Source organism: Eucyclogobius newberryi, unplaced genomic scaffold (genome assembly GCF_026437365.1).
Source record: "Eucyclogobius newberryi isolate DKJ021-1_F unplaced genomic scaffold, fEucNew1.0.hap1 SCAF_16, whole genome shotgun sequence".
NCBI lineage: Eukaryota > Metazoa > Chordata > Actinopteri > Gobiiformes > Gobiidae > Eucyclogobius > Eucyclogobius newberryi.
The window spans coordinates 12,861,506-12,874,276 of NW_027315790.1; the positions used below are offsets into that span (position 1 = coordinate 12,861,506).

Here is a 12,771-nt window from a genome sequence, read left to right on the forward strand (position 1 = left end):
CCTGTGTGTGAGCAGCGTGCACGTGTTCCTGTGTGTGAGCAGCGTGCACGTGTGTGTGAGCAGCGTGCACGTGTTCCTGTGTGTGAGCAGCGTGCACGTGTGTGTGAGCAGCGTGCACGTGTGTGTGAGCAGCGTGCACGTGTTCCTGTGTGTGAGCAGCGTGCACGTGTGTGTGAGCAGCGTGCACGTGTGTGTGAGCAGCGTGCACGTATCAGTGGGGAAAGGGTAGAGCAGGCCCCAGAGTGCATGTCGCAACAGCCATGTCATCAACCCTTTTAATCCAGCCCAGCGTGAGGTGTTTGTGCTTTTGACTGGTGTGTGAGGGCGAGGAAGAGTTAACTTAAAACTGTCGACTCGGTGGTTTCACATTGCAGGGTGTTGCTGACCTTTTGGATACTCAACATGATCCGTACGGTCAATCATCACAAAACAAACATTCATTTTGATTCAGCGAATTTTAGTTTGAGCTTACGCAATAACTCACATTTCCGACCAACGTCAAGAAACTTTATGCAACTTCAGTTACTGAAAACTGAATTGTAAAAGCCAGATATACTATACATCTCTACATATCTATTACAAAAACATATTTTTTTTTAAAGATGTAAAACAAATTTGTTATTTGTTAAGCTGTAGTGCAAAAAAAAGTCAGATGTAGAGCAATTTGTATTATTTCTGACACCAATTAATAATTTCACGTAACATGTCATTGATATGGTTGAAGATGTTATGTTCTAAAGAGCACATTTTGCATAGCTACTTCTTGTTATCCTTTTCTTCAAATTGAATGTCCCCATTAATCTTTCGAGTCATATTTGTTTCATAATCTTGTAATTTAGTTTGACCTCACTGACTTCCTGTTCTCTCTCTCTTGTGTCTCTTGCAGGTCCAATGTCATAGGATGAACACTGCTGGCGGGGTGTGTCTGTCTGTACTATCCTCTCTCTTGGCCGTGGCTGGGGCTCTGGCTACTGTGTACGCCCTCGCTCTAGCTCCTCTCTCCGCGCTAGCAGAGGTGGCTAACGGGCCCGCCAACAGCGTCCCTGGCAGCGGGGCAGAGGGAACCCCCCTGCCCCTCACCTCGCCATGCTCCAGCTTGGTGACCGGGGTGCTTTATGGATCGTTTTCGTTGAGAGAACTCTTTCCCTCGAGGGCGCCAGGCTGCTCCTGGTCCCTGGAAAACCCCGATCCCACCAAGTATTCCCTCTACCTCCGCTTCACCCGCCATCCTACCATCTGTCGGACATACTCGCCTATGCTGCTCTCCCTGGACCATCACTTGCCCAATCAGAGCTGCCCGTTACAATTGGAGACTTTAGGGTCTAGGGATCATGACATTATCGAACTATGTGGGAATAAATCTACCATTGAGGGACCTTATTCGTTCTTACAATTTGATAAGAATTTTGTTCAACTTTGTCTAACGAAACATCCAACCAGTGACGAACCTCAGGTAGCCAAGGAATTGCTGGAGTTGAGATTAGTTGAGGTTTTGCTTATCAATAATGAGAACTCTAGTCAGTTTACATGTGGTGTTCTTTGCCGGTGGTTTGAGGAATGTTTGCGGACGGGACACAACGGCGACCAGGAAGTGTCTGATGGAGATGGCTGTGGAATGAGCCAAACTGGATGCATTTGCCCGAACCATAACATCATGGCCCCGGTGGTTCCTCTGATCCCGGAGACCCCTCATACCTTCAGTAATGGATCTATGGTTCCCGACGATTGCTGTGTCACTGAGCTGCACTCCAATGACGCTATTGCCATAGCGCCAAGGGATGTGCGACAAGGTAAGGTTTGGATCTTGTTTATGAAGTGATGTTTTGTTGGAAAAGGTCGAAGATATGACTGGCCTGGTTGTGTAATTGCTATTGGTTGAAGGTCCTTTTTGCTTGATGGGGAAAGTGACAGTTTCTGTGGACATTTCACAAGATTTTACTCATTGGTGAAGCGTCAAGCGTCAAGCAAATTGACCAAAAAGATTTCCCTTTATTCCAATAATTACTTATACAACAAGAATGACTTGACAGTTTTTGTGTCTATAATTAAAATACAAGGTCCTTCATCAGAGGGACTGTTCCTTGCATCAGAAGATTTTTGAACGCAAGTCAGAATGTCTGCTTTTGATAATCCAACAGAGGTAGTGAGAAAAGCAGTGTATTTGCTCAAGCTCAAGCATAACATCTATTTATTACGAGAACGATTTAAGATACTTTGTAGAAAGATATTCAGTTGAAGTCATCTGGACACTGTTTTAGAAAAACAAGATTCTTGGATGAAAGTCGAAACGTCTTATTTTTCTAACAACAGTGTCCAGATGGCTACAACTGAATCTTTTTCAACAATGGTAAACTCTTGGGACTAATGAGGGATTACACCGAATTTACATAAGATACATAATTCATACTTGGCCTCTAGTACTTTCAGAACACTGTAGGTAAAACTGCTCAAAAATCCATGCGATGCTTTCATATATCATGTAACTCACAGATGCATCTTCTTTAGAGCACGACAAAGACCAGATTACTCACGAAGCTTTCTTTCATATACGTGTGTGACATGTTTGAGGCTTACTTGGACTAATTAGATGCTGGTTGTTCCTTGTGCCACTCTTGTACACACACTAACACACATGCTCGCTGCTCCGGGGAGACTCTTACCTTGCTGAAAGGAAGGTTATCTAGCACTGCATTCAATCAGTGCAGGGTTTTATCATCTAATAAATTCTGGAGGAGAATACAAAAAAGAATAAGCAGTCTTTTATCAGTTTGACTTGGCCTGATGTACTTTTGCTTGAGACAAAAGCCAAAAGGATAGCACTGCTGTAAATTGATGGCAAGGGTCAGGGTGATTGTAAAGCTATGCCAGCAAAGAGACTTCTAAACTTTGGGCTTTGGGTTCTAAAGCTTTTGGGAAACATACATAATCAGTACGTATGGGTGACATTTTAGGACCCCAAGATGAGTAGCTTTCAATTTGGTGACAGCTAATAGGGATCCCAATAAATAATATATGTACTTGTGAGGAAAAAACAACGGTAATCTGTAAAATGGACAATAATACATTTAATAATACATACTTTTTCCACATGGAGAATGTTTTATTTTTTTAATTCTTTATGAAAGTTCCATTGATACTCAAAAATATGTTCCCTACAACAGTCAAGAGATCCCATTTCTAAACCTTTCAGCATTCATTTAAACTGACCTTTTAGTTTCCAAACCTTTTGTAAATTATGTTCAGAATATTGAAATGCTGTTGGAGTTGTTTCCTAGAATGTTCCACAGAATGGCATAAAGCAGAGGACACTACCCAAACCATGTATTTTAGACAATGACACGTCTGTAATTTAATACATGCAAGAGAAGTTTACACCAGACTGCCGAGCTTTCTAGGAAAAGCTGTAACATTTTCATTAGCCAAGCAGTTGACAGATTCTTCACCAGAAATCTTACACAGACAAGTAATATTTTCTGACTCCTACTGTCAGAAGAATATACTCTGAGACATTTACTGACAGTCATTCTTTCACAAATACATCAAACTAGCATAACACAATAGCCACCTGCCCGCTATTGATGTTGTGGCCATTATCTTGTTACGCAGCCTCTGATTCGACAGATGCAAATGTACATATGATACAGAATGTGTAAGTAACATACAGTGTGACTGAATCGACCGTTGCTTGTTAAGACAACGCATGGATAAAACGCCAACCACTCTGCCACTTCATCATTCAGAATTCAATATTTGTACACACGCCAGAAAATGAGTTCCCCAAAATATGTCTGTAATATTTGTCTGTTCTTGTTCTTCTGGATTCCTGTTCATTCAGCCTGTATTTCCTCCGTGTAAATGACTTTGATAATGAACACTTTGATATTTGCAGCTGTTGGATTCAAAGTCAAATCTATTGTAGGTTATTAATCAAAGGAACAAACATTCATTAACTGAATATGTTCTGCCCCTGGTGATTCTTTGCTGTTTTTGATTACTCTTTCTCACCACTAAGAAATTGTCTATTTACATTTTAATCACAGCTTTACCTTGAAATGCAATAGTCTTTGTGGGCTTTTTCCCCAGCTTTCACAATGGGTTCCAATGACACGCCATGAAAAATGTATATCTTACGTTAAGCGACTTTTAGCACCAAAATAAAATGGCTCTCATCTCTTCTGATCGAGAATGATGCAAGTCAAAGAAACAACATACACATGAGATCCAAGCACGCGCCATGTTGTAAAGTCAAGCAAGAAGCAGTTCAGTTTATTTTACAGTGATTTTACCGGTTTGTTGTGCAAAATACCTTATGCTATTGTCCAGTAATGTGGTATTATGTTTATGTATTTGTTCCTGATGCATTCCACCATGAAATTACCATTTTTATTTTGGCGTATAAGCTCACCATCACCTCCATGTAATTATAAAAATCGGTTACAACTTTTTTCATCGCATGTATCATTGCAGAATGGAAGAATGGCTGTTTAAACTGTAATGCATGGTAAATATTCCTGTCATTATAGGACCTATCCCCATTGTCAGGACTCAATCTTCTCTGTCAGCACACTACTGGTGACATTATTGGAACATTTAAACATTTATGGGTTTTGGATATTTAAAAAAAGATAATTGTGCCTTATCCTTTTTCACTTGAATTTTGAGGACGCGACCTGACTATGACTGAGTAGACTGTTGAATTCCACCGTATCGCTCCATCTGCATATTAATATCTGATTTATCTCCATGTATTCACACACACATCTTAATGTTTTCAGTTTGGCCATGTCTTTTGTGCTGGGCCCTACAATGTGGAGTTAACACCATTGTTCTCAATCATTCATGGGCAAATTACACCATCCTCCGAGTGCCTTCTCATCCATCACGCTGCAGTAACCACTCTGGCTGTCCTTTAATTTAATTAGTTGCCTTGCATGCATTAACTTTGATGTGTAATGTGGAAGCTTTGCTCAGTAATTTGTCAGAGCCACTGTCTTGTTTCTCCTCTGGAACCAATAAGGAATTTATGGTGGGGGACGTTGCATTAAAAGTGAATGCGGAGGGATTTCTGGGGTGAAATGTCAATGTAAACACTTATTTGATCCATGTTTTGTTTTTTCCACTGAACTGCTTCCATCATGTTTCATATAACCATGGTTTGGGAGCCACTTTTCATTTTTTATTTTAATTAGAATTGTAATACTAAAAGTGGCATTACCTGATTTTCAAACCACAAAAGGAATAATTAAATCTAACAAATAGTTTCTCGCTCACATATCTTTTTGCTATTCATTTTGCGGGAAGTTCAGGGCACGGCTTTAGAACAGCTTTTTTTCATTCAGTGAAGGTTAGAAAAGGTCACCGCCTGCTCGGTTGTGGTGAATAAAATACATGATAATTAGTTACACACAGTGCACAGTGGTCTGAATTCGTCACATATGCTTTGAAGCGGAACTAACCCTTGTTCTACCCTCAAAGATAAGTAAAAAACTGTTTTTTTTTGTAACTATTTCTTTTTTAAACATAAATCAACAAAAACAAATATCAAACAAACAAACAAACACACACACAAATGTTTTCTACTACAATTTTAGCGATAGAGCTCCCCCTGCAGTATAAACATTACAAACATTAAAGGAGTTGACTTCGGGTTGGTCAACATGTCACTTACAGTAGTTCTCCTTTAACAATAGCAGCATGATATCTGCTATTGTTTCATTCAATGTTATGAGTAATCTTATTCAGTATCTATGCGCTATAACAATCGCCAGTTAATCACACTTTCTGATTGGCTAAATGGGTTTGTACAATACTACAATGTTTCGCCTTGGCTCCTCCTTCCTCCCTCGCTCATAAACACATCTCAGAGACAGCGTGAAGACCGCATGATGCAAGTTTACTGTTAAGGGGGGTTTAGACTCTCCACGCGCACCTCCCCGACGCGCACCTCCCTGACGCGCACCTCCCCGACGCGCACCTCCCCGACGCGCACCTCCTTGACGCGCACCTCCTCGACGCGCACCTCCCTGACGCGCACCTCCTCGACGCGCACCTCCTCGACGCGCACCTCCTCGACGCACACCTCCTGCATGGATTTGACGGACCAAAAACTCCAACAACACACACAGTTGTACATTTTTTGTATATTTAATCCAATCCATGAAACACATACCCCAGCTGTTTGTTACTGCAGCACAATACATTTGGCGTCATATCTCTTGCTCTGTGGTGGTTAGTAGGACTCATCTATCATGGTACTCATATAGACTATGCACAAGCAGTCCTGCTCCACTAAATCAACCCAACAGACAATACATGCAGCAAAGTGCTTTCATACATGTATAGAAATCATAGTAAGTATGAAATATGGTAGTACTTGTTCCATACGTAAATTAGCTTAGGCCCTAGTCACAGTACATTGAGGTCAAGGTTGTGTTGTATTTACGGAGCAGTTGCTGCTGCAAGGACAAAAACAACCTGCGTCTCACCAGAGTCTGGAAAAGAGTGAGAGAAGCTATTCCCATTTTTAGGGCAGTGAAAAAGTTCAACTTTTCTGTACATTCTTGTGTACAATTGCAGGTGGTTGGGACATACTCCAATAGCTGCAACTAGAATAACCTGCATGACACCTACCACTGTTAACAAGACAGCAATTTAGAGCCTCCCCTATATTGGCTTACTATACATTTACTCATATATTTTTCATGGGAAGCAGATATTGCAGGGACATAAAGAAAAATAAACTCCTTGGTCTTTAAAGGTTTACAGTGAGACTTTTCCTGGAATGTTCTGGCGTTTATTCAATTGCAGGTGTTAATATTACAAAAAAATGATTAGTATTTTTTTGGGCAGGTTTGCTTCAATTATCAGATTTGACCAGCCCCAAAATGTAGTTAGTTAAAGACTGTAAGTTGTACAAGATGAAGAATAAAAAAAAAACTAAGACAACACACGCTAACACACAATGGACATAGTTGGAGTAGATTTGACATACTGGGTTTGATGGTGTTGCCGGCTCATTTCCATAGATATAGAGTATGGAGTTTAATGCCATACTGTGAAACCTTTTTGCATAGTGCTCCATATAGACAATCAGGTGGCAGGCCCTCAGAAAAGACTATTTACAGGCCTTCCATGATTGGTATGAGGCCAAACCTACCATTATCTAGACTCTTATAGATCTCTCCATCTTCTTTTAAATTCACGTCATTTGGGACACTTGTCTCAAGTCCCTCTTTACTCAGCTCTGTTCTGATTCTCATTAGCACACACAGAGCAGGCCTGTTTAATGCGTGGAACCAGAAAAGGATAAAGCGATAGAATAAAGAACCAAAGAATAGAAAAGGGCAGTGGAAGAAAGGCAGGAACCTAGAAAGAGAGAGGTGGGATTTGGCGTGGTCTTCGGGGAACAGATCTCCCTTGCATTGAGCAGGAGCCAGTGGTCTGTCACGTTGCAGCCACACACACCAGCAGCTTCGCCTGTCCTCAAGGAATAGCGTCTACTTCCTGGTAATTAGAGCTGAGAGAAGTGTGTGTTTTTCCCACAATGTGTTTAGCCTCATATCTGAGCACTGTTTATTTTCACGCTATGCAGGCTTCCAGTACAGGTGTTCTAATAAGCCTGCCTGTGCGCATCCAGTACCTGCAGTGGCTGCGTGTTAGAGTTACGGATGGATGGTGCACATGTATAGTATATGAAATCATGGTCTGGATGTATTGTTTAATCAATACTACACTTCAAAGTCTCAAATATGCTCTATTTTATTCCTATAGTTCATATTATGTGATTTGTTCGCTCACAGTTTATGTATGCATAGCGAAGAAGCTGTACATGAGCTGACCACTGGGGACAGTAGTGAACACATCTCAACAGTGGAAGCTCAACTTTTTAAAACATGACTAGAACAAGCTGCAAAACAAATTGATTATTTTCTCACCGCCTTTTCTTGGCTCTTTTCCAACAATTGTGATCTAAAACCTGCCATGAGCGCCACCATGTTTGTTATTTGTGTACTTTTTCTTCCGTTTAGGTCAATTCTTGAACTGACTTTGAAGCGCCCTCTAGTGTTTATTTGCCATAACACAGCCTTGACATTACAAATGTTTGAGTAACAAATGAAGCCACAGTAACCACACTTCAAACGCACAGAGCTGTTTAAGTATGAAAATGGAACATAAATAAGCCTTTAGCCTTGTTGTATTCTCTCTTTTAACCATTGACTGAAAATATGAGGGGAAATTATCCGTCCATTTGCACCATTTACTTGTTTTATCCCTTTGCATGTTATTTTGTCAAACAAAATGAAAGCCAGACCCTCTTGATCAAAGCATCTACAGGTAAAAGTCTATATTACATATGTAGGAAAATTGGACAATTCCGTGGCCAAATTGTGATGGCTCAACATCTTCATAACTGCATTTCTCCAAACCAAAGTAAGAACAGTGGTTATGTCCCCAGCCTTAACACACACCACTCTTACACAACCTGCCATTCTAGTCAGGTCACAGGTGGTCATAATCTTTTGCTTGATCAATGCATGTGTGAGCGCTGTTTATTCTAGCACAAGCCTCCGGTACAGGTGTTCTAATAACCCGCTCCCGTATGCCAGTGTGCTCAGAATGGCTGTGGCAGCATATTAGTATTCTGCGCTCATGAGCTATGGCTTTCTGTGTGAGCGTGGCTAGCACTGAGGCCCTTTATCCTCCAGTGAGACTGCTGTGCACACACACACTCGTCTTGTCATTTATATCCTCTCCGTTTTCTCATATCATCCTGGTGGATCAGTAGGGATTGCGATACAGTGCGGTGTTAAGCTTTGGCCGTATTTCAGAAGCAACGCGACATGGGCCAACTTCTTCCAGATGCCATTAAAACTGTACAAAATCAAAATACAACAGAAGCTTAATGCGCGCCTTGTTTTAAGTACACAGCAGTGGAGTGCTTGGGTGCACTACGGCAACTCAAGAGGTGATGCTTGAAAGTCTTTAGTTATCCATGGTTATCAGAGTGAGGAAAAATGAGCAATGATTCAGAATACAGCAAGATGTTTCACAATCTAATCAAAATGTCAATTTCAGTGGTTACAAATTGGAAAGATTGCAATGTAACAAAATGTCCTGTTCTACAAAAGTTTTAAACCTAAGCTAACTGCATTTTAGACCGCTACATGATTCTGTCAAATGTGTATGCCCGGGGACATATTTAAAATGTAAACTTTGAACAAAATTCTACAATAAATCATACATTGAAATTTTATAGCGATGCAGAAAAATTACAATTATATATTTTGCCAAAACGTTCAGCCCTAATTCGAAACAAAAAAATATATTTTTTGAATGAGCAGAAGTCCTCAAAAGGCACTTATAACAGAAAACTAAAAGACACAAATACTTGCAGGCTAAAATACCTCTGTGGCTCTCAAACGTTTCTCACCAAGTGCTCCTAAGAAAATATTTAGCCCTCTGAGTACCACCAGATTTAGATAATATAGGTCTAACCTAGGACTAAACCAAGTCTAAAAGAGGTAAGAGCTAATCCAAAGGAGGAAACCTTCAGAACCACTGCTCACACTTGAATTCACTAATATGTTGTATTTTAAACATTACTTTTGATGCAAATACCTACCTCACCAGCTATATTATTTACTGTATACCATTCCTAAACCCAACAAATCCACTGAGATTGCTTAACCCAAGTACAAAGCACCAAATTCATATTCATATTATTGGATAAAAAGCTGTTGATTTGCTATTATGAAAAGCCCAAGTTAGTTTTTAGGTCTCTTTTCTTGTAATACCATGTTTAGACAGAAGCTCTTAGGGCATAGGGGACGATATAGTCTACCACTGATGAGAATAATCAGTAAGTCCATGGTGTTCCGGAAAGTAATGATTTAAAGAACAAAATGATTAGACTTGGATAGTTAGAGCAAGGAAAAACAATCAGTGCAAGGAAATTAAGAATCACACTTTAAAATATACATATTTCATGCACACATAGAGTTCCCCTCTATCAGGCTTAGAACCAGCACAAAAATAGCCTACATGAAATACATATTCAACACTATTGACTACAATAGACCAATTTTACCCACCCATTCTCCATTGGGGTTTTGTTTGGAAGAGAGGCCAAAGGTTACTTCTGTATTAGTCACTCTCTGTGTAATGATAGTTGCATGGCGCTCTACAGTTCCAGTACAGTTCCAGATTTGCGATTGGCAAGTTCGAGAAGACAAGCGAGTGGGCTGTTGAGCAGGGAAGAAGCGATGGAGGCACCAGTGGGCCAAATTAGCTAACCTCGAGAGAACCCCAGCCTGACACCCACGGGAGTCACTATATGCGCATATGTGAGAGAGAGTTAGATTGGAAGACAGAATGCCTGGGAGCGGCGTGTCTCCAAAGACCTGTTCGGCTCTGGGGAAACCTCGGAGCCATTCGCTGATAATGGACTACATAGATGTGTTGTAGTATCGCACATAATGTATGGTCTATATCAGTCCGTGGCCCACTGACTCCCATGTCAGGTTGCATCGACTCCACGTGATCGATTCGGTGCAGAAAATATCCCAGGGTGCACCTGGCCCCGCTGGTCATGTGAGGTGGTCCCAAGAGCTTCTCTATGTTGTTTTGTTTTTTTAAGCTTGATTGTCAATGAAAGTTGTCAGTCAAGTACATTTATTAAAAAAAATGAGTCTTGTGATATGAGAATATGAGTCTCAATCTGTACCTTTTTTGTTGAATCAGTGAGGAAATGTTTTGTTTGAGCTGTTGAGGGTCAAAGAAGTATTTTAGATAGTAATTTAAGTTACTATCTACTTAATGCACTCCGGTCAGCTGGATGTCACCGCTTTCCCTGTCACTTCCTCTAATCTCCTCTAAACCTGTGAGCTTGCATTGGGTGCTGCTCTCTCAAGTCGCTCACGACGCTGCTGGTGTGAGCGAGGGGCCTCACCACTGATGGCTTGTTAGGGCAAAGCTGCCGCTCAGCGCGAGCCAAAAGCACTGGAACAAACATGCTCAAAGAATGAAGTCAGGGAGAGGGTCGAAGGAGAAGAGGAGGACACAGGTAGAGCCAGGGCCTAATCCTACCTGTTAATGCTCGTTGTTTTCTAGACAAAGCTGTTTGTTGTTGATGTGAGCCAAAGAAAAGTTACTTTTCATAGCCCCGCCCCTGACCCCGCCCTCACTCGTAAATGATAACCGAAATAACTCTTCTAAGAGCTACAATGAGGTACCAATACATTTAAAATACAATTTGATTCATTGGTGGCTATTATATTTTATTTTCCAAATAATCTGCTGTATTAAACGGTAAGAAGATTAATTCTTACAATAAACTTTTCCTCCTCACAGGAATGTTTGTAAGTTTAAACTTAAAAAATAAAATATCAGCGTTTCCTTTTCTTTTACTAATGATTAATCGGGAAATTGCGATAGTTCCCCTCACAATAAACGTGACTCTAAAATATTATATTGTGATATCCTTAGTGGTTACTTAGTCTGAATCAGTCTTAATTAACATATTTGTTCATTATGAACTAAGTCTTTTTGTGGCTATTAAAAGTGTCACATTTTTTTTTTATATTTCTTTATTGTAACAGGCCTGTATGAGTAAAGTGGTAAGTCATTGATGCATAAAGACAGGAAGAAATAAAGTAGAAGAAGGACATTGCATAGGACATAAAATGCATACCATATCAGAAAGCAGATAATATTAGATAAATTATAATTATTTATAGTTGGTTCCGCTTGTTAAATAAAGTGGGATACTAAAAGTTATTCTGTGTTTTAATTTCTTTCTTATTATTTGAAATCATCGTACTAAAAGTGTCTTTTTTTGTCTAGTATTTTTTTTTAACATTGTATTGTAATAAACTACTGCATCTCCATGTCCTGCATGCGCTCTCTTTTGTATATCCAGAGGTGTGCTGCGTGACTCCTGGAAACTGTAGAACCTGAATTGTTCCTGTTCTTGTCAGCACTGACATTTGTAGAGAGTGTAAGTCTTTGTATTTCAGTGCATGCTTTTGAAGCAAGTCCCAGTCTATGTTGACATTTGAACACACGCAGAGGAGCACAGCATTTAGACACTGTAGCATTTGTGATAAGAGTTTCACCTGTAAGCATAGATGTTTTTGATGTGTTGAGGGAAGTTTTAATGATGAATAAAGCTCACTTTGAAGGAAAGAGAATGGAGTGTGTAAGTCTCAGAGGGGCGTGTGGTAAAGGCTTCAAAGACCCACGACAATTTACTGCACAAGAACGGCTGCAAAACGTGTTTGAGGCTTGCATTTTATTGTAGACTCACACTTTTTGTGTCTCCAAGGGAACACAAGGGTGGATTCTTGATAATTATTGCCTGAAGACAAGCAGAGTTGGATTAAAAAAAGAAAAGAAAAGAAAACCAATAATTACAAGGTAACTCCACTTGTAACAGTGGTTGCATATCACCCACTATGGTTGTTGTAAATTAAATAATATAGATGTAAGCGTGTATATAATTAATATGGTAATTGAAATAATGGAACTTTGTGGAGGAGGAGTAGGATATTGAGGTGCGGTCCAGCTCCTGAACATCAGTCAATGATGAACAATGATTAAAGCAGAACTAAGTAACGTGTTCACCTCATTTAACGTCTTTGTAAGTCCTTGTGATGGTTAAAGATGTATTTTGGGGGCGTTTGAATTGTCCATCGTCGCCCCCTGTTGTCTCTGGGCAGCAGGGGGCGACGATTTGCCGACATTGATCCGGACAACTCAACTAAGAAACCCTGA

The 12,771-nt window shown here is 40.3% G+C and overlaps 1 protein-coding gene across 1 annotated transcript in view; it reads left to right on the top strand.

Annotated features, from left to right (window-relative positions):
- Positions 1 to 12,771, top strand: part of adgrb2 (adhesion G protein-coupled receptor B2) — a 269,466-nt gene that overhangs the window by 90,997 nt on the left and 165,698 nt on the right. The window contains exon 2 of the mRNA XM_072447617.1: positions 887 to 1,790. Within this exon, the coding sequence (XP_072303718.1) occupies positions 902 to 1,790 (889 nt within the window). The 5' untranslated portion in view covers positions 887 to 901. The remainder of the gene's footprint in view (positions 1 to 886; positions 1,791 to 12,771) is intronic.